Source organism: Sebastes umbrosus, chromosome 19 (genome assembly GCF_015220745.1).
Source record: "Sebastes umbrosus isolate fSebUmb1 chromosome 19, fSebUmb1.pri, whole genome shotgun sequence".
NCBI classification, from domain to species: domain Eukaryota; kingdom Metazoa; phylum Chordata; class Actinopteri; order Perciformes; family Sebastidae; genus Sebastes; species Sebastes umbrosus.
In genome coordinates, this window is record NC_051287.1 from 12,990,839 (window position 1) to 13,013,638 (window position 22,800).

General features: G+C 38.4%; 2 protein-coding genes across 4 annotated transcripts in view; both read left to right on the top strand.

Moving 5' to 3' along the window:
- Window positions 1-1,580: 1,580 nt before the first annotated feature.
- On the top strand, window positions 1,581-8,612 carry psmd5 (proteasome 26S subunit, non-ATPase 5). The gene is made up of 10 exons (XM_037753415.1): window positions 1,581-1,798; window positions 4,654-4,798; window positions 4,886-4,999; window positions 5,086-5,214; window positions 5,713-5,822; window positions 5,998-6,140; window positions 6,285-6,476; window positions 6,725-6,834; window positions 6,940-7,080; window positions 7,249-8,612. Exons 1-10 carry the CDS (start codon window positions 1,626-1,628, stop codon window positions 7,504-7,506), a joined length of 1,515 nt encoding a protein of 504 aa, XP_037609343.1. The 5' UTR covers window positions 1,581-1,625; the 3' UTR covers window positions 7,507-8,612.
- A 5,031-nt stretch (window positions 8,613-13,643) lies between these two features.
- The window catches only part of kcnt1 (potassium channel, subfamily T, member 1), a 35,324-nt gene continuing 26,167 nt past the window's right edge, over window positions 13,644-22,800 (top strand). For 2 of the 3 annotated variants that reach the window (XM_037753582.1, XM_037753583.1), the window contains exons 1-2: window positions 13,644-14,408; window positions 17,476-17,655. In XM_037753582.1, the coding sequence (XP_037609510.1) occupies window positions 14,242-14,408; window positions 17,476-17,655 (347 nt within the window). In that variant the 5' untranslated portion in view covers window positions 13,644-14,241. The remainder of the gene's footprint in view (window positions 14,409-17,475; window positions 17,656-22,800) is intronic. The other variant, XM_037753581.1, reaches the window with a different exon arrangement.

Consider the following 22,800-nt stretch of genomic DNA (forward strand, 5'->3'; position numbering starts at 1 on the left):
TACCACAAGGACATTAAGGATCCCGCCACGCATGTTTTACGCAGTTTTTAAGCAGTTTTTAAGCAGGAATGTAACTAAGTACATTTACTTTAGAATTGTGAGGCATTTTTTTTCTGTTCAAAATGCACCTTAGAGGGAGATTTGTCAAGTATTTAATACTCTTATCAACATGGGAGTGGGCAACTACAGTATGCTTGCAAATATATCTATTATTGGAAATCACATAACACAAAACAATGAAAAATATTGTCCATTTAGCATAAACAAATATGCTCAAATCATAACATGGCAAACTGCAGCCCAACAGGCAACAACAGCTGTCAGTGTATCAGTGTGCTGACTTGACTATGACTTGCCCCAAACTGCATGTGATTATCATAAAGTGGGCATGTCTGTAAAGGGGAGACTCGTGGGTACACATAGAACCCATTTACATTCACATATCTTGAGGTCAGATGTCAAGGGACCCCTTTGAAAATGGCCATGACAGTTTTTCCTTGCCAAAATTTAGTGCAAGTTTGGAGCGTTAGCCTATTTGGCCTCCTTTCATGAAAAGTATGTATAAGATAAGATAAGATAAGATGAACCTTTATTAATCCCCGGGGGTAAATTCACGTGTCAAAGCAGGAAAGCGCAGGAGAAGTACAGGTTTACAAAAAAAATTATAAAAACAATAAATAGAGATACAGAATATACATAGTGAATGAACATAGCGTGTATCGTCCGTCAATAAAAAAATGTACAGTAACTATATGTAATATGTACAGACTATAAAATGGTATATGGGATGTAGTGTAAGTAAGTTTAAAGTTTAAAGTGCACCAGTGGTTAGGAGAGGTGGTTGTGAGTAGTGCAGATACTCCAGATAGTGTGTGTTTTTCAGTTTAAGGTCCTCAGTTTTCATGTATGTTATGGTACCAATGGATTCTTTAGGTTTTTCTAGTTTCATATGGTGACCTTATCTTCACTCTAGCTTTAAAACTGAGCCCGCTACATCCTAAAAATCGCAAGTTGTGTTAATGCATTCAAGAAATTATGGTTAAAACTAATTTGTGTTAAGATTCAAGATTCAATTTATTGTCATTGTATAGTACAACGAAATTAGATTGTGACAATCGCATAGGTGCTAATGAAAAGATAACACAATATAAAATATAAAAATACAATATGTATATTGATGAGATGACAGTTTTGCCAGATTATTGCACAAAGTGTCCATCAGATAATTATATAATTATTGCACAGCATCATATAATTATTGCACAGAGTGGTCAGCATATCCGTAACAGTAGATTTACAGTATTTACATTGCACAAAAGTGGCACAAACGTGTTATTATTACGTTAACTTTGACAGCCCTACTTTAGGGGAAGACAAAAACAGGAAATTTAATAGTTTTAGTTTAATTGTTTGGTGGATGCCAAATAAATTGTAAAATATATTTTTACCATAAATAGTATTAGACTGAAGTGTTGACAGGTTGAAAGAATATCTGAGAAAAAGAAATCAGGTGCAGTCTCCCACTCTGCCCAGCAAGTGGCGGTAAAGCGCCACAACGCCGGATGTCAACCACCTACATTTATGACAACAAAGAAGAAGAATTCATTTTCCCAAACATTGAAATCATGGCTGCGTCTATAGAAAGTTTACTGGAGGAAATCTCCGGTGTTGAAGATCCAATAGAGGAGCTGCAGAGCCTGAAAACAGCGTTATTATCTATCCCTGTCAGCGCGTTGAGAGACTCAGTGAGCGGACAGCGGTTTAACGTCATCTTCTCTCTGTTGCACTCAGAGGACAGGTTGGTGTGCCTCAATGTTTACACTGTGTAGCTCACTGCTGGGTGTGTTAACCATGGAGGGGTTAAACTGCTGGATCACTCAGCTGGCTGTGGTTATTATACTGTCATTAACTAGCAATGTGTTGATATACTGGCAGGGTAAGTTAGATAGATAGCTGACAAAAGGCTGCATTTAGTGTGTGCTAGTTGTAAACAAGCTGACTGGCTACAATGCTACCAAGAGTATACAGTGCAGATGTGGACATTATGACTGTATTATAGGATTTAAAATGAAAATCACATTACTGATTTTCATATTGAAGGTGTTTGGGGGTGTTCCTATCTATAACAGAGCAGTAATTGTTGCCCTTTTTACACAGTCCCCCTAAATACATTTCTGACAGTGCTGCAGAGATGCAGAAACCCTGACTGCTGCTACACTTTTCATGCATGAGCTGGAAATTAAATTAAGATAAGATATTCCTTTATTAGTCCTGCAGTGGGGAAATTTGCAGTGTACAGCAGCATAGGGGATAATGCAAAAAACAAGATGCATCAGCTAACACAGTAAAAAAAGACCTAATAAAACAAAATATGAACCATTTAAATAGAAGGAAGTATAAAAATAGGAGCAGTATATACAGTATTGACAATAAACAGACTATTAACAAAATTGCACAAGTGGAAAATGATGTTGCACAGTGAGAATGAATGAATAAATGAATGAATGAATGAAATTCCACCTGCAAATATCAGGTTATTGTCAGTTTTTTGGTGTGTAAGTGGTCTACTGGGAGCAGTGCTGGTTAGTTGGTTGGTTAAAGGGGAACTACGACCATTTTCAAAATTCATACATGTTATTCCTATGGTCTTAAGACGGTCCAAAAAAATATTAGTAAAAATGAACAACTCTCTCCCAAATCTAAAGTGCTAAAACTCAAACTTGTGATGTCATAGGGCAGGGGTCAGCAACCTTTGCTATCAAAAGAGCCATTTTAGGCAAAATTAAGAAAAGAAAATACAAAATCTGTCTGAAGCCACAAAACATTTGAGCATTGTGATGAAGGTAACACAGTTTATAGTTTAAGTATATAAGTCTAATGCAGTGATGGCCAAAGTGCAAATGTACTACGGAGTATTAGGGCCACATTGAGGGGGGAAAAAAATCGGATATTTCCAGAATAAAGTCATATTACGAGAAAAAAGTCGTAATGTTACAAGGTAAAAGTCATAACTTTACGAGAAAAAAATTCATAATTTACAAGAATAAAGTCATAACTTTACGAGAAAAAAGTCGTAACATTACAAGAATAAATTCATAATGTTACGAGAAAAAAAGAATATAACATGTAAAATTACTACTTTATAATATTGACTTTATTCTCATAATACTCTGACTTTTTTCTATTAAACTTATGACTTTATTCTCATAATATTAAAACTTCTTTCTCATAAACTTGTGACTTTATTCTCGAAATCTCAGATTTTTTTTTTTTCCCTTAATGTTGCCCTAATACTCCGTCGTACCATAGACCTACAACAGTGATAAATAAAGATGAAAATATAAACACAAAACAGTTCACACATTCATTTCCATTTTTAAAAGTCCTCAGGGAGCCACTGGAGAGGAGCTAAAGAGCTGCATGTGGTTCCGGAGCCGCAGGTTGCAGAGCCCTGTCATAGGGTATAAAGTCTGGAGCTGCGTATAGAAGCTTTTTTTTTTTTTTTTTTTTTTAAATTAAATAAATTGGACTGAAAACTCTTATTATATTTACAATATTTCATTGTCAAGCACTGGCCGTTTCCGTAGAATATGACAATAGAATAGAAATAATTTGTTTTACTTTTGTCCTGCACTTTTTAGACGGATGTTTTACTGGCGTACGGTAATCGCTTTCAGTCCAAAATGGTGGAAGCGTAGCTTTGGTGTTGCAATGGAACAATTGACTTTCACTTCTTGGCAATATACATTCTTTGGCTGCTCCATAGACAATGAATGGGAGACACAGGTTCAAACCCGGCTTGGGGCCCTTCTGTGTGGAGTTTGCATGTTTTCTTTTTCCTCCAGGTTCTCCAGCTTCCTCCCACAGTCCAAAGACATGCAGGTTAATTGTTGACTCTAAATTGCCCGTAGGTGTGAATGTGAGTGCGAATGGTTGTCTGTCTCTACGTGTCAGCCCTGTGATAGTCTGGCGACCTGTTCAGGGTGTACCCCGCCTTCGCCCAATGTCAGCTTGGATCGGCTGCAGCTGACATTGAATAGGATAAGTGGTTACAGACGATGGATGGACGGAGCTTTATTATATTGTAGTGTTCTCCGTTGTGAAACAGAAAATGTTCCTATATACTCAGAACATTTTCCTGGGTGCTCTCAGTGTCATCTATAACATCTCTCCCATTCATTGTCTATGGAGGAGCTCCACACTTTATACCCTATGAAATCACAAATTTGAGTTTTAGCTCTCTAGTTTTTGGATTTGGGAGCGAGTTGTTCATGTTTACTAATATTTTTTGGACTGTCTTAGACCATAGGAATAACATGGACGTAGCTCCCCTTTAAACTACATAATGCTAGTCATTGCTTACTTTCAGGTTGTGCGTGCTGGAGGAGGCTACAGAGCCAAACCAACCAATAAAAACACGTCAATGTCCAAATCCTCACAGATTTTCCTTTTCACGACAATTTTTTCAATTTTGAAAATGTGCTGTTTTTCTTCTATGTGATAAAATAACTTTGGGCTTTTGTGCAATTTGAATATGTCAGCGTGGGCTCTGAGTAATTGTGATGATATTTTTCATTATTTTCTAACATTTTATAATTAATTGAGAAAAAGGAAATTGGAGAGTTGCATCCTTAATGTGAGCGGTGTTCACAGGGAGCAGGTTGAGCTGTGTGTGGACATCCTTGAGCGCATCTTAATGGCCCTTAGCCCCTTGTCCCTGGCTCAGAACTACAGAGTGGAGCTGCAGGCGGGTCTGACTCATCCTAATGAAACGGTTAAGATACTGGCCTTGACACAGGTAGGCTGCTCGCACACAGTACACTCACACACATACAGTATATTTGCCTTTAAACCACTGACAAGTTTATATGTTTTTCTCTGTCAGATCGGTAGAATGGTGGACAACCCCGACGCTGCCACTGAAATCCTCAACAACCACGACATTCTTGGAGGGGTGATCCGATGCATCGGAGAGGAGAAATTGGCCGTGGCGAAGCAGGTGATGACTCAAGTACTGACATATTCTCCTGCAGGAGATTTTAATGAAATCAACAGTGGATGCAGTAATTTGTTTTTGTTTCTTAGGCCATCAAGTCCCTGACCAAACTGAGTCACTCCAAGCCCGGGTTAGACAAACTGTTCCAGAGCGACCTGCTGAAAGTTATGAAGGATGTGATGGCCACAAGCGACATTATCAGATACAGAATATATGAGGTACGTTCAACCGTGGGTTACTTTGTGGCTGATCATACAAAAGTGGGTACTTTTTGTGTGACACTGTTTTTTTTAAAGTACATTGATTTTGATGGAATCGGTAGAAGAGAGGACTAATCTACCACATTATCTGTTTTTAAATCATTACCTTAAACATATTTTTATAGGAAAGCTTTTTCCGATGCCTGATTTGTAACTTTTGTGTCGTGTTATTTTCTTTTGTTTTGTTTTTGCCTTTCTGCACATTATTATTTTAGTTCTTATCACTGCAACTATATTTGATATGTTACTTATCTTTTTTGTTTTATTCTCATGTATGCTGTGAAGCACTTCGTACCCTTGTTTAAATAAATGCTAAACAAAGTTATTATTGTTATGATTATTAATAATAATAGAATGTGGGCACTTAGATTCATTTATATTTAATGTTTGTAATGCGTATTAATATAAACATTGAAAACTGCTCTCATATTGATTCCCTTTTCTCGCCGTTTGCAGCTGGTGGTGGAAATCTCGTCTGTGTCTCCCATTTCCCTCGGTTATTGTGCCAACAGCAGCTTCATTTCTCAGCTGCTTGGAGAACTGACAGGAGATGATGTATTGATCAGGTAATAAGATTCATCACATAAATAGTAACTGAGAAAATTGTGTGGAAAATAATAATGTAATTACTGCAAATTAAGAGTTGCTATATTGTAATGCAAGGTTTGCCCGACTGCTTTCACAGTCTACTCTTCTATCATTCTGTAAATTTTGTATTTGTTGTTGTCTTTTTTTCTCCAGAGCCACATCCATTGAGATGGTGACATCTCTGGCCCGCAGTCAGCATGGCCGGCAGTATTTGGCCCAGCAGGGTATAATGGACAAGTTCTCCAACATGATCAGAGGAGCAGACACTGACCCGTTCTCCTCCCTCTACCTTCCTGGTGAGTCTCAGGAAGTGAGTCTTTAGAAAACTGCCCCCCCAAAAAAAAAATATATATATGTTTAGGTGGCGTATTCTTTTATCTAATACAACAATTCAGTTCTACATGATTCAGTCATTTACAGTGTGAATTTGACTCCTGTAGGTTTGGTGAAGTTCTTTGGAAACCTGGCCATTATGGACAGCCCGCAGCAGGTTTGTGAAACCTACCCGGCCTTCCAGAACAAGGTGTTTGAGATGGCCCTCGACCCGGACCCCGCGATGAACGGCGTGGCTCTGGACACTTTGGGACTACTCGGATCTACTGTGGAGGGGAAGCAGGTCCTTCAGAAAACAGGTTAGCCTGTTATCTTTTGTTATTTTTCTGAAGGTTTCCCAGGGTTTTATTTAAGAAAAGTAGGGCTGTCAATTGATTAAAATATGTAATCGCGTTAAATCGCATGATTGTCCATAGTTAATCGCGATTAATCACAAATTATTTGCAAATTTTGTATCTCTTCAGAATGCCCCCTCTCAGAATGTTAATATCTCTAATTATAGCTGATGTTTAGGGATCTTTGTGACTGATTCTCTTTGCATCTTCAGGAGAAAAGTTCAAGTCTGTGTTGGTAAGAATGAGCCAGCAGGCCAGCTCTGGAGCTACAGCGCTCAGAGTGCGCTGCTTGGACGCCATATCACAACTTCTCACTTTACAGGTACGTGTACGCACACATAAAGGAATCTTTTTTTATGTCTTTAAAATGCCATCTTTTAGAAAACAAAAGGTTGACTCACTTTTATGAATCTATGATTTATTGCAGCCAGAGGAGCAGACAGAAGACCTCTTGGCCCTGACAGAGTCCTGGTTCCTCCTGTTGTCCAACCAGCCCATGGACATGATCTGCAACATCAGCACTCAGCCGTTCCCAGAGCTGCATTGTGGGGCTTTGCGGATATTCACTGTGAGCGCTCAGCTGTTTTTCTAACTACCATCATTGTCTCCCTGTGTTACTGACCTTTTGATAACCTGTAACAAAACAGTAGAACTGTAGAGATTGAAAAAAAATAATTGTGAAGCATAATGCCATCAACATTGCTCCAGTAATATTTCTATCTGTGTGTTTTTCCAGGCCATTGCCATTCAGCTGTGGGGTCAGAAGTTAATGATCAGCACTCCCAGTTTCATGGAGTTCATTTTGGATCGTTCAGCGGGTCGGACGAAGGAGGCCAAAGACGCTAAATTTGAACTGGTGGGGTCACTGGTGGGTTCGTCAACAGCTGCAGAGATACTGGGCAGCCAGCATTACATCCGTCTGAAGTCTTATCTCAGAGAGGGACCTTACTACGTTACGGCTGTGGCCGCAGTCGGCACAGAAGGAGCAGACTGATTCAACCACACTCTGATACACTTCATGGGTTTCTCGTTGCTTAAGTAATGGGTAAGTGCCTGAATAATCTAACCATGGGTTAACATATCATATACTCTGCTATAATAAAGTCATCTCTGATTAATACATATAGTTCTGGACATGGTGCTCAGTTGTTTAAAACTTCATGTTATGTCTAATTAAAAGTGACTGACACACTTTCAGTAGCTTGATGAACATCTATTCTTTTGGACAGACACATTGAGTCGCTACAACTGTGGAATAAATATAGTAGAGTGGCAAGTATAGTTTTGAAATGCAAGAGAGTAAAGGGACAAAATCCCTGTGCATTAAAGGGGCACTACACTGTGTTATACAGCATGTTCAGTTTATTTGTCATAAAGGAGTGCTACACAGCCTGTGAAAAATGTTTTCTAATGTCATCAGAGTTATCTCGGTTTGGGTTTAGAGACGATGCGTTTTTAACTAAGTTTGCGTTACAAACGGGGTGTGGAGTTTGAAAGACTTGGTTCTAATGGAAGTTTCTATTGAGTTGCACTATGGGAAATGTAGGATCCAGTGTGTTTGAAGTTTGAATAAAAGTTAAGATATTTCAGAATCTGCTACTTTGATTTTTAATATATTTTTTTTTATCTATCTCCCAAGTCACCCAACTTTATAGAAATGCAACACTAAATCACAGGAGTATCCCTTTAACAGTTGGAGCCCACTTATTATTGCAACGCTCATGCAACAAGATGAACATCCATAATGAATGTGTTGGAAAACCACACACACAAATGCATCACACATGATGCTATAACTGCACAAGCAGAGTCACCATTATGTGATAATGGAAACATCACAATGATATGTTAACACATGCTTGGTTACGGAGTCTTTACCAAGTACTTGAGCAATAATTAAAGAGGCTTACAAGATAGAAAAGTTTACCATCAAGGCACTTATACACATTAATTCACATTATATACAGCATTTTTCAAATCTCATTAATCAGACTCCCACTCTCCAAATCCTTCAGATATTGATTTTCTTGTGTCAAAAATATTTTTGTTTACCAAATGGAATGATTGTTTTTGTATTAAAGAGGAAGCAGTCTGACAAATGATGTGTCTGGTTACTTTGAATTCTTTTGTGTAAAACAGCAATTACATGTTTGTTTGTGGCACATAATAAAAATAAATTTTATGTTTTATGATTTTGGAGATTAATCTGTAGTCTCACATGTCTAGTCAGATAATTATAAATATATAGAATATTATAATATCTTGTGACAATAATTCATTGCACCTGAGCAGTTCTTTAGAAACTCCTGTGAGGACAAATATTTTAAAAAAAATTGTTAATTAAGTTAAGTTTTTGATTCTCCCAAACCATTGAGAATTAAACACGTTTAGTATGTTTGACTTGAACGGTTACATTTCATAGACAAATCATTTAAAAATGACATGATGATCATATTCAGATGTTAATCCAACATGTGAGGTGATTTTTACTTGATGTATTTATGATACAAAAGATCCGGTAGCTATTGTTATAGTTAGTGATACAAAGATCTATAGTTCTTTAGTATTTGGGTCTGACTGAATTTCAGATTCAACATCATCTCCACTAGAGGGCAACAGTTCAGTCTATCAGATGGCAGGCAAAGTCTCAAAATCCAGTTTCAGATTGTTAATACTTAGTGGTGGAAGAAGTACTCGGATCCTTTACTTAAATAACAGTGTTAAGATCACACTGAAAATACTCCCATTACAAGTCTACTCAAAAGTACCTAAGTAAAGATAAAGTATCATCCGTAATAAATTGCCACATTGGGCTCACTTAAAATATTTAATGTGGAGTATTTACTTTGTTTTAAGAGTATCAAATAGTGCATTCAGAAACTATTCAGTCGCCTTCACTTTTTCATGTTGCAGCCTTGCTGCTAAAAATGGTTTGAATTCATCGTTTCCCCCTCATCAATCTACAATCTATACCCCCAACAGCAAAAACTGTATTATTTTTTGTGCAAATTTATTAAAAAGAAAACTGAAATATGTTGGCATAGGTATTCAGACCCGTAACTCAGTACTTAGTTCAAGCATGGTGCAGATTACAGCATCGAGTCTTCTTGGGTATGACAAGACAACTGCTTACCTGGATTTGGGGATTTTCTGCAGATCATCCAGACTCTGGCTGGGCCACTCCTGTGTTGTCTTGGCTGTGTCCCCAGGGTCGTGGTCCCGTTGGAGGTGAACCTTTGGACCAGTCTGAAAGTCCTGAGTGCTCTGGACCAGGTTATCATCAAGGATATCTCTATACTTTGCTCCGTTCAGCTTTCCCTCAACCGTTGGGATGGTATCGTGCAGGTGATGAGTGGTGCCTGGTTTCCTCCAGATGTGATGCTTACAGTTCAATCTCTGTTTCATCAGACCAGAGAATCTTGTTTCTCACAGTCTGAGAGTCCTTTACGTGCTTTCATGGGTCTTTCCCGTCTGGTCTCTCTGCCATAAAGCTTTTCCCCCATGTCCACGCAGGATCTCTGGGGCTCAGCCAGAGTGACCCTTCTCCCCAGATTGTTCAGTGTGGTCAGGCAGCCAGCTCTAGGAAGAGTGAAGGTCCCATTCAACAATTATGCTCTTGTGAACCTTCAATGCATAGGATTGTTGTAGCCCCTCCCAGACCTGTGCCTCAATGGCTTGGTTTTTGATCAGATAAGAATTGTCAGCTGACCTTTTACAGGTGTGTGGCTCTCCACAATCAACTGAATTCACCACAGGTGGACTCCAATCAAGGTGTAGAAATGGGAGGCACTTGAGCTAAATTCAAGTATTATATCAAAGTGTCTGTGATATTTCAGTTTTTTTCTTTTTAATACATTTGCAAACCTTTCTAAAACCCTGCAACATAATAAAATGTGAAAGAAATGGTATGGAGCCTGAATACTTTCTGAATGCACTACATTTTTTTTACTATGAATTTCCAAAAGTAATCATAAGTAACAATCATTTAAGGATCTTTTTTTTGTTATACTAGTGATATTAACGTTATAGTTTAACATATTTTGGCATCACATACAAAGTATTTTACTCTTGATTGGATTGTGTTGCTACAGTGCTTAATGTATTAAATGGAGTATTTCCATTTTCAACAAATATAATCAATAAATACATGATTATTAATTATTATAGGTTAGGTCTTCATTTATCCCTGGGGGTGGGGGAATTCACAAGCTACTCAGCAGTATATAAAGTAATTAAAATTAGCCACAACTTTAATAGCTGCAATATTAAAACTATTAAAGTGATGTACAATTTAGGTCCAATAATATAATATATATATTATTCTAAAATAAACCATTCTGCATAATAAGTATGCTTATTTTTGGCTCTTTAAGCATATTTTGATGATGAAGTTACATTTTAATTCAATCACCGTTTTCCTGTCAAGAGTTCAGGCTTTGTCATGTTTTGTCACAACAATCCTCAATGTTGTGCATTAAGCAATTTTAAATTACATATTATAATTACATAAATGCGACGTGACTCTCTATGAGCTCTCATATTCTTCCTTTAATCTGCCGACAGACCCGACCACCCTGGTGGGATAATCTCACAGATGTGACTTCTCTCCTCTCCAGCAGTAAAAAAAAGAAAAAGAAAAAAAGAGAGACTTCTTCCCACTCCAGTCACAGCGACTGACTCAATCCCAAACATCCATCATCAGCTTAAAACTCAACCTCATGTCACCGTCACCCCATGAATCATCTCACCTCTCCCACGTCTTCTCCATACTGGCTCCGGTCTGCGTCATCAAAGAAACACAGAAATAAATAAATAAATAATAAAACATCCAGTCAGTCAATCTTTTCTCTTGACATCTTATTTTCTTTTTTTCTTTTTTTTTTCTTCTGGCACTTCTGGGAGCGTAGAGGAAGTCATTTGGCTTCTCTTTCTTTCTCACATTTTATGATTTTCAGCACTGACGTTCAGTGTTGCCTCTCCTGAAGGATAACATTAAAACAAAGATTCTGAAAGGCAACTCTGTTGCAAAACATTTTTTAAATCCAGTTTGTCTTTCTTCTTTGTGTAACTCTAATATTTACCAAACCCAGGCTGTCCTGCAATCATGCCTTTTGGTATTATACTAAAATATGCACCGTAAGCATTACGAGCAGCCTGTTAAACATGGTGATGCTGCTGGTCTCTGGACCAGAGAGCATGAGGAGAGAGACTCCTCCTGGGTTCCTCTGATGATCTCCTGCTGGAGCTCAGCACACCTGACAAACACTGACAGCAGATTTTACTTGAACAATGAATCATCTTCAAGTCATTGTGTTTCTTATCATCCTGCTGTCCTAATACACACACTCACATCATTATCATAACTGTGATATCTGGGTTTGGTTTGGTCAGCGTTGGATAACGACGCTTAAAGGGACTCAATGTAACAATCAGAAATTTCTTCGTAACAGTTACTTGTGGCCGTAAAGTCAACGACAGTCAGCGTCCTTGTTGCTCGTCTACTACGTAGACGCGAGCGAGCATCGGTCAAAACAGGGACTTACTTGGCAGTAATGTTAGCTATGTGCAGTCGGAATTTTGCCAGCTCGGGGTCCGTTTCGATACCCAAAACCAAACGAAGGTCCCTCCATGAATCGAAGGACTGATGTTGATCCTAGTGCCACCTGACGTCGGTCACATTTCTGTTTTGCAAGACAGGCTTCACCAGATAATATAACTTTGCATTTTTTGTGCTTCCGTGGAGTTTGTGTTTGGAGACTGAGTTGTGGTGGAGGCTGGTCGTTTGTTTGCGTTGGCGGACTCCATTTCTAACCAAACATTAGCTATCGTTATCCCTGTAGCTGCGCTGCGGAGAGTAGACACATGCGAGCGCGCATGACGTCACATCCGCTGGGACACCGGCCCGAGTCCTTCACTAAAAAGCAGTCTACAGGCTGATAGAGGAAACACAGAAAGTTGTGGAAGATCTCATTTTTTAAGTTAGGTTGCAACCTGTTCACACATTTGCAATAAAAAAAGTTACATACAGTCCCTTTAAGGCATCGGTAGGAGATGCACCGGGCGTTCCATTACAATTTAAACCCATTCACGTCAATATTAAACGCTCATAGAAAGTGTGCCGGGAGTGTGGTGACGTAGCTTTAGGAGTGAAAGGAGACACACGGGGCAGGCAGGAGGGGAAGTGGATGGGTCCAACAAACACAAGGCTTTCATCAAGGAGACCGCGGCATGTCTCATGTTCACAACGTTCAGTGTCATTTTCTCTCTACAAACGTAGTAGTTTTAAGCCCAACCATGTTGTTTTTTCCTAAACCTAACTATAGTGGTTTTATTGCCTGAACCTAAGCAAGTGTTTTTGTTTATTTCACAACATTAAGTTAAAGTCAGACGCCGAGGGGTCAAAGAACTTTGTTTATTCTTCATCCCTACTTCATGAATCATCTCACAACCCCTCAGATTTATCCTGTGATCCTGTGTTTATCCCCCCATCTTGATCAACTACAACAGTAAAATGCTGCTTATGCAATCATACATAATAATGTCTTTACTTTTGAGACTTTAAATACATTTTGCTGACAATATATCCACACTTTTAAGTAGGATTTTGAATGCAGAACTTTTACTTGTGATGGAGTTTTTTTTTAACTTGACTGTTTTTCCTTTAAAACAATTATTCAAACCAATTAATCGATTATCAAAATAGTTGCTGATTAATTTAATAGTTGACAACTAATCAAGGCTGCAGCTCTAGTATTTTTTAACATTGTTGTATTTTTACTTTTACTTAAATAAAGGATCTGAGAACTTATTATGTTGATGTATGTGAGGCATACACAGGTTGTATATAATAAAACAACATTTTTTTTTTTTTTTTACAATATAATCCAGTAGCACTGACAAATAATAACCTTTTGAAGCTGGTCATGATATTTAAAGTGTTGATTCAGCTGTGTTCAGTGTTGTATTTTCTCATCTTTTGACTTGGCATGAGAGTTGACTATTTTAATCCTTTTTCCTTTCCTATTGGTCTTAACGCTCTTGCTTTTTTAATGTCCTGTTGGTTTTAAGTTGTTCTTAGTGTTTTATTGTGTTGTTTTTATGTTTTTATGTATAATTGTACAGCACTTTGGTCAACTTTTGTTGTTTTTTAAATGTGCTTTATAAATAAATGTGGATTGTATTGGATTGGATCATATGATTTCATTCTGCATTTTTAGACTTCTTGTGCAAAAAGTCTTCACACTTCATATTTTTCCTTCCAGAGAGCTGCAGAGACCTAAATCCTCCAGCAGATGGCACTAACCTTTCTCTCTCTCCTCCTCGCCATCATCACTCTGTGGAGTTGGGTGATAAATCAATAGTTATGTCATTAAGGTGTACTGCTGGCTGTCATCACCATGTTATGTTCACTGCTGCTGCAGACCTGTCTGTCCTCTTCATCTCCCACATGCTGGCAGCCTGAATTTTTGACAAATTATTCCACCTTCATCTCTCAGTTTGTTCCTTTTGAAGAGTTCATTGTCACTTATTTTGCTCGCAGCCTCTTCTTGTCTGCGTAGGCTGAAACAACTCTTCATACCTCCAAAGACGCACCTGGAGAAGGTGAGGAGGTTGCATCCAGCATCCAGCATCCAACATCCTCCAACACACACAACAGGGAGAAGATCTCAGAAGAGCTCGTCTTTCTCTCTCCTGGGTGTCCACTCCTTACTGGGCAGATCACCATCCGATGCAATTGACCCAGGAAGACGACTCAGTGAAGGAGGACTCCACACCGACCGCAGCAGCTCTCCAGTCCGACGGCAGAGCCGGATCTCCGGCCAACATGTGCAGTGAATGTTACGTGAACCAGACATTTGAGCACGATGATGGGACCGTGAACGAGCACAAGCAAAGGTAAGAGAGAGAGCAGCAGGAAGGAGTGGAGGAAAACTTATGAATAACTTTATTTATTTTATTTTTTTTTTTTTATTTGTTTTGCACAATTTAAGACTATACAACATAAAAAAAAAAATGAATAATATACAGTGCAGGAAGAGGCAAAAAAAACACTGGGCTTATCTGAAGCCTCCACCTTTAGAGACAAGATTAATATAAATAAATAATATGACTACATTATAGTGATAACAAACAATAAGGACAATATATATATAATAGCAACAATAACTGTACAGTAAATATATAAAAAAGACAAGTATGTGTGTGTTTTTATTTTTTTATTTTGCACAATTTAAGACTATACAACATAACAAAAAAAAAAAGAAGAATATAAAGTGCAGGAAGAGGCAAAAAAAAACACTGGGCTTATCTGAAGCCTCCACCTTGAGACAAGATTAATATAAAGAAATAATATGACTACATAATAGTGATAACAAACAATTAGGACAAGATATATATAATAACAACAATAACAATACAGTAAATATATATAAAAAGATAAGTGTGTGTACGTGTGTTGTGTGGAAGTGTATGGTTAGTGTTTGTGAGGAGGATATTGATTTAAATATCTGTAATGATTTCTGGGTAATCGTAACCAAACAACATTGTGAGAGGGAAAAAATAAAAAACATAAAAACAGATACATAGACAACATGGAGGAAAAGCAATTACAAGACAGCAATTAAATTACCCTTTAAGCGACAATTGAAACATTTGACAGATGAACAGTTTATCGATAGATGTGAAACTTAGTGCTTTTGATTAGTAGTGCCAAATATCTTTCTATTTATGACTATTTGTATGCAGTTGGTTGTGGTGCAGTGCGTAAAGATGTTGATTTTAGTTGGTATCAGTGTTTTTTCTAGATCTCTATCCATACACTTTGTGCTCCTGTCATCACTGTTTGTGTGTTCAGCTGTTCTTTGGCTTGCTCTCTTGTTTCATCTTTCAGTATTACAGCCTGAATATGATCTATAATAATGATAATAAATATGGTTGCATTACTTAATCTATTAGGAAACACATGAAATAATGTTGTTGGGCTATGCATCTGTGTGTCTTCTTTGGTACATATTGTTGTTAAAAGATATCTAAAGTGAAAGTCCCAAACAAGAGGAACAGATGGGTTGTTAAATGACACACACACAAGCTTAAAACCATAAAAGCTCTCACTCAACATGTTTCTTCCTCTGGTCTGTTCCCTCGGATGCCTTAAATGAGCCGTAATTTGCCAGTGTGTTTTATGAGACTGTTGCTCTTAGCCTTTGGCTTTTGTTTGGTTTAGTTAGATGGATGAATTTCACCAAAACCACATGGGAAATAATAAACCCCATCATCTTTTATGCAATAACTTTTGACAAGCTTAATGGGGAACTATATCAAACAGGCACACATAGTGATGGAGGACACTGAGGTTTGGAGATTTCTCTCTCCTCTTCTTCTTCAGTGATCTGTTTAGAAGAGACTGAAAAACAGCACCTGTCTTCAACCGAGACCATTTCACACCAAACCACTTACACTTCGTTTGAATCATTAAATGCATCTGTTACATCTCCCTGTGATGAGTAACCAAGGAAGCAAGGATGTAATATGCAAAAAAAACTTCCAGCAGCTGAAGCTTGTAATATCTCAAAAAATACCCATCCTTGCAGTGTACTCTGATGTCAAAAGAGTGAACATCAATCCATTCACTCAACTCTGGGGTTTCTTATTCATCTCATTGCTTCAAGCGACCGACATCAGTTCACCTTCACACACACAAAGGTAACTTCCCTCTACGCTGACTGTACTTCTCTTTGCATGTAACTCTCTCTGTGATTGAAAAATAACTGGAACGCCTGCAGGAAGTACCGTAGAAATAGTTCTCTTCATCCAGCCAATCACATATTTCTGTCCTTCAGTTTTTATGATTTGATGTCAAAATTAATCTGAATATCCTACTTTAACAAAAAGAAGTATATCAGCAAATGTACTTCAAAAGTAAAAGTACTCATTCTGCAAAAATAATTTATGAATCCTGTGAGCAATACATTATTATACATTACATTATTAGATTGTTAATACTCAAGCGATATTGTGTAAGCAGCATTTTACTGGTGCAGCTGGTGAAGGTGGAGCTTGTTTTTAGGGCTGCAACTGATGATTATTTTCATTGTCGATTAGTCTGTCGATTATTTTCTCGATTAATCGATTAGTTGTTTGGTCTATAAAATGTCAGAAAATTATGAAAAATGTCGATCAGTGTTTCCCAAAGCCCAGGATGACGTCCTCAAATGTCTTGTTTTGTCCACAACTTAAAAGATATTCAGTTTACTGTCATAGAGGAGTAAAGAAAGCAGAAAATATTCACATTTAAGAAGCCGGAATCAAAGAATTGACAATGTTTTTGTCTTAAAAAAAATACTCAAACCGATTATCAAAATAGTTGGCGATTAATTTAATAGTTGACAACTAATTGATTAATCGTTGTGGCTTTACTTGTTTTAACTACTTTATATACAGTTTGATTTTTTATCAGTGGTTCCCAACCTAGGGGTCGGGCTCCTCCAAAAGGCTCACAAGATAAATCTGAGGGGTCGTGAGATGGTTAATGATGCAAGAAAGAAGAAAAAAACTAAGTTCTGCTACATAAATTAGTGTTATTTTTTGGAAATGTCTCTAATCTTTGGTTGTTTTTGGTGTGAAATCATTTTAGTGCTTGAAGGAAATCATCTGAGGAGTTTGGTAGGGCTGAGGCTGCCTGCAAACACACAGACAGGTAGAATATAAAAGCATCAGGCTTTAAGCTCAATGTGGAGATACTTTCAGTTTGTGACAGTATCTTTTTTCTTTCCTATTTTCTCTAACCCATACTTTTCTGTATTCCTGATTCAGTCCACCACCTGCACTTTTCAATCCCACGTTTCCTCTCCTGTGCTCCTTGTTCCTTTTCAGCATCTCCTGCCCTTTGCTGCCTTCTGTTTTGCACTTCTCCTCCTTACCTCCCTTCAACTTCTTTACTTTCTGCTTCCTCTCCCTCCTCCAGCTCCTCTCCAGCACCTCTCCAGACCAAAACCATCAGCAGCAGCAGCACCAGCGGGGTTATCTTAGACATCTCAACTCTCCAGATGGAGCAGCAGGAGAGCGAGGAGGTGCCTCCGCTGCCGCCCCGCTTCCGCTTCAGAGACCTGCTGCTCGGGGACCAGAGCTTCCAGAATGATGACAGGTAGGCAGCAGCGAGGCCCTGATGAGAACCGGTAACTCACAGGAAGGAGGTTGAGCAGTGCTATTTGACACGGCCAGAGACAGAAACATCACATTTTATTGATTTCATTTTGGTGATGGTCCAAAGTGAAGAAAAGTTTGACTATCGGATACTGTATAAACAATACTGTTAACAAGGTCAGTGACCTTTTTATGGATCTCGCCCTGTCAGTGGAACTCGAGCACCCCTTTCATCAACAGCACCATTTATTTCAACCACTTTTAGCAGACTATTTCACCTGTTTATCTATTACTTTTACCTATTTAAACCACTTATCCATTATCTTTAGCTAGCCAACTATTTCATCTATACTTTACACATAGAAATCTGCAAAATAATATTAGTATTTTCTGCAAAATAATATTTTTTAATTGTCTTTCTAAAGTAATTTACAGTAAATTACATTTGTGTGTGCACAAATACTATTAATTACTCTTAAAATCACTTTTTAACCACATACTTAATGACCTGCAATTTTAAAGAAAAAACCCTTTGAAAGACTACAGATTTCTGTAATTTTACATGCATTTCTTCTTTATCAAATCTGTAAAATATTACCTTACATTTAATGTCAAATTACATTTAAAATCTATACAAATACAATAAATTGTCATTAAAAAATACATAATATTATGTAATTTTAAATTCTGGTCAATTATTTGTAATTTTAAGGGTAAACCTTTAAATTGGTGCAAATATCTGTAAATCTACAGACATTTCATGTTTTTTTATGGAAAAAGGGAAAAATCTGTAAAATAAATGTAATAATAATAATAATAATAATAAATTATTTACTTTTTTACAGTGTAGGCTACTTATGCTTTACTTTTAGCGAGCTGTTAGCTAACACCTCTGCACACTTGCTAACTAATTTTCATGCACGCTCATCATATGGTGTTCAGGTGTTACAGCTGACTCAATCGTCAAAGTGGAATTTTAGTTATATAAATCCTAATCTTTCCATGTTCCCCCAAGCAACTGCAGAAGTACCCCCTGGGGTACAGGTACCCCGAGTCAGGTATCACTGTGACAAAAAAAAAACGACTTTAATAGTAATTCAAAAAAAAAAATTCACTTTTTCTAATCTAGACTGTCATATGTGAACATTTGCAAGTGATAGTAAATTGATTTTTTTGTGATTTTGGACTGTTTGTTGGTCAAAACAAGTAAGCGAATTTGCATTTATATAGTGCTTAGCGAGCTAGTCTTAGCGACCGCTCAAAGCACTCAGCATTCACACACACATTCACACACCGGTAGCAGAGGCTACCACAAAAGGTGCCACCTGCTCATCTGAAGCAATAAACATTCACACGCACACTCCTCGCCCAAGGACACTTTGACATGTGGACTGCAGAGGCCAGGGATCAAACCACTGACCTTCGGATTAGTGGACAGCCGCCTAAAGACATTTAAAGACATCAGCTCAGGATCTAGGATGTTGTGATTGGCACTTTTTCACTATTTTCTCAGATCAAAACGATTAATCGAGGTAAAGAACTGGCAGATTAATCATTAACAATAATTATCATTGATTGCAGTTCTAAAACACTCAATGAAAAAGGATTTTTAACTTCAAAATCACTAAATTGCCTGTATACTGCTACAAACATATTAGGCTGTAAGGTTTCATCGCCAAATCAATAAAATCGAAATTACAGTTGCGTCAACCTCAAATGCTGCATCGTATTACAAGACTTCACACATATTTACAAGGAATAAATACGGCACAAATGAGATAAAAGATTAGTAATAAATATCAGCGATAAAAAGTGCTGAGTAATATAAGTACAAAAATATAAGCAATGTAAGTATAATACAATAACGATAAAGTTCAACTTGTGCAAACATCAGCAGCAGCAAAAGTCCAGTAAGGGTGCAGAGTGGCAACACATCAGTCTTGTCTGAGTTCAGTAGTGCCACAGCTTTTGTTTTTCAGTCTTATTTGTACGTGTGTGGATTGAGCTGATGGGAGGAACTTAAACAACATCTCTTTATAGTCTATTTGTTCATTATATTATTCTTTCTTCACTTCAAGTAGTAGTTCCTCTTTAGTGATGTTGAAATTTCCTCTGGCTTTTTTATTTTGACCAGTGGCACAGACTATTTGACGTCATCACAGCTCTGTTAGTCCTCTCATATTACTTTCACCTAAGTGCTGCATGCTAGACCTTTTTACAGCTGACACTTGATTAGCATTCAACCCCACTGGGCTCACCTTTTGTGGCGGTGTTTACTTGCTTTAAAGTTACATCAGAGTCATTGTTCATGGAGTGTTTACCCTGTCTACCCCCTGCAGTCTGCAGCATACACAACAAACGCACACTAGTACAGCGTGAAGTGCTCTCTAACCCTGCTGTTATCTGATGGAAATGGTGTTGGTGCTTATCAGCACTGGAGAGAGGAAATGAAGCCAGAAGTAGCGTGTGGGGTTCTGTCCATGGTGCTGAAAAAAGAGGAAGCTTCTGAATCACTGTGGTTTTTGAGAAGCTGTGAAGTAGGTTGTGTGTGTGTGTGTGTGTGTGAGAGAGAGAGATCCCCTCAAGAATTTATTTGAATCTTCAAAAAGTCTGACTCGAAACCCATTTTTCAGCAACAACGCTGTGACCTAATTCATGATAAGAATTTAAAATGAGATTTCCCCATCAGTCCCTCTGTTATCTACCTTTCCTCATCCATACCGTCTCAGTTACGTTCTCCGCTGCAGCATCCGAGGCTCCGTGGACGAGATCAGTCGCAGCCGTCTTCTGTTTTTCTGCTTCATTTGTTTTTGTCCTGAGGGTCAAAACTGCAAATCGGCTTCTAAAGTCTGAAACAAAGAGCGTCAAAAAACAACTTGAAAAAGAAAAACATGTCATTTTTTCCTGTTATTGCAGTGGAGAGTGCTGAATTTTAACAATCTCAAGCAGCTAGTTATACGCTCATATTTAAGATATTTATTCAGTATGTAAGCTTGGGTTTCTGCACAGATGGACCTCAGGAGAGTGATGATCAAATGTAATTTTAGATGTGATTACAGCAGCAGCAGCAAACCTTTGAGACCGCAGTGCTGTTTGTAATATTTGACACGTTTATGTGACGAGGAAAAGCAACCGGCTCTGCCAATGCTTTCAGTCAAAGGTGACCTTTCCCCAGCTGTCCTTGCAACTACCACTGTTTTTCTCTTTGAGAAAGCTGTCCACATTTTCAGCTCCTATTTAATATCGTTTTTCTGCTTGTCCCCTGCAAATGAACCCGTTCTCTGTCCGCGGTAGATAGTGTTGTTGGAGGTGACTGGTTTTCAGTGATCAGCCTGCTGGCTGTTGTGATAATGAACTCCCAAATGTCACTGGTCACATCTTCAGGGTTCAGATCATCCATCACTCAAAGGTTTGCTTACTCAGAGGCAGGCATGCATGAGGATAAACACACACAATGTTCACCTCATTTTTTTCTCCTTTTCTGTCCAATTTACTTTGTTTATCGCTTTTTCTTTTCGTTATTCACAACTAAGTGAAGTCTTTCTGAGATAGCCTTAGCGATGTCACAGATTTCAGGGATAACAAGGCCAATGCAGAAATATGATGAGGAGGCAGCAGGCAGAGTTCAATGGTTTAATAATGAAGAACTTACATAGAACAAAAATGCAGCTGGTCCGGCAGGCGGGTTACAAAAGGCCAATCCACAAAGTAAAGTCACGAGGAGAAAACTTGCACTAGAAAACATTGGAAAAATTCAGATAAGGGTGAAACACTACACGTGAGGAGCAACGACAGACTGACAGTGAAACAGGGGAAACACACAGACTAAATACACAAGGAGAGCAGGATGATGAGACAAAGGTGAAACAAATCAGGGCGGGGCAGACAATCACAAAGGCGGGAAAACCAAGGTCTAATGAAAGAGGCTGGGACACGGGTCATAACACACAGTACGGGGTATAACACATCCGCAGTTGAACTGGAGCTGCGGTTGTGCGTTGCTATTGGCTCAATTTCGCCGAGTGCAGACCAGATTTTACTGCGAATGTGTTGTACCCCAAAGATATGACGCATTGATGACATGTGACATCTCCTCTTTTCACCGTCCTTGGGTGAAAAACAAAGACAGGAAGTAAAACCAAACAAGACACAAGAAGAGTGAACTTATCAAAATAAAAACAGGAAAATCGAAACGAATGAATGAAACAAGGAATATAACAAAAACCTAGAAACCAAAATCCTTTAGGCAAATCAGATCTAATACAAGCTACTAAAAGGTGTAACATAAGAAAGTCTAAAGTCTTAACAAAAAAGTCCAAGGACCTCTGGAAACAGAGCCAGACCATGACAAGCGATGTATAAGTGAAAGTAACACATATTGTACATGTAGGAGTTATGGTGCATATCCACAGCCTCCATCCATTCCATGCTTAAAATTCATTGTCGAAATTTCAAATGTTGTCAGAAACACATTTTCTATTTTCATAATATAAGAGAAGAAAGTTTCCAAACGAGCTGCCATGTTGGTTCCGGTTTGAAAGCTGGGAGCAGCAGCCCACGACGGAAAGCGTTCGTCCCATCAGGTGCCTTGTGTCTAATGGCAGCCCATCAAGTGTCCAATGCTGGGAAGCGAGGCGATCCCTCGCCATAAAAAACGCCCCTGTGGACTCGCACCATTATGATGTTATGGTACATGTCCACAGCCTCCATCCTTTCCATGCTTCCCATTCATTGTCTATGTTAGCAGCTGTGCAATGCATTCTGGTAGCGTGGAGGCGGGATTCGAGAGACGGGGCGTCTCGTTGCCCGCTCCTCATTTGCATTAAGTTGAGGTCTAGGCTACTTTTAACAAATCAGGGGCGTCCAGCGTGACTCGCCGCCTCTGGAAACTCCCTAGAAACTTTTAAACTAACAGTTGTTGATCTAAAATAAAGAGATTCAGCAACTGCATGACTTATTTCTCGCATAAAATATTTTCAGTGAACTATTTTCGTGATATAAGAGAAGAAAGTTTTCAAACGAGCCGCCATGTTGGTTCCAGGTTAAAAAGCTGGGAGCAGCAGCCCACGAGGCAAAAGCTTTTGTCCAATCAGGTGCCGAGTGTCTTTTGTCTTATATGGCAGCCCATCAAGCGTCCAATGCTGGA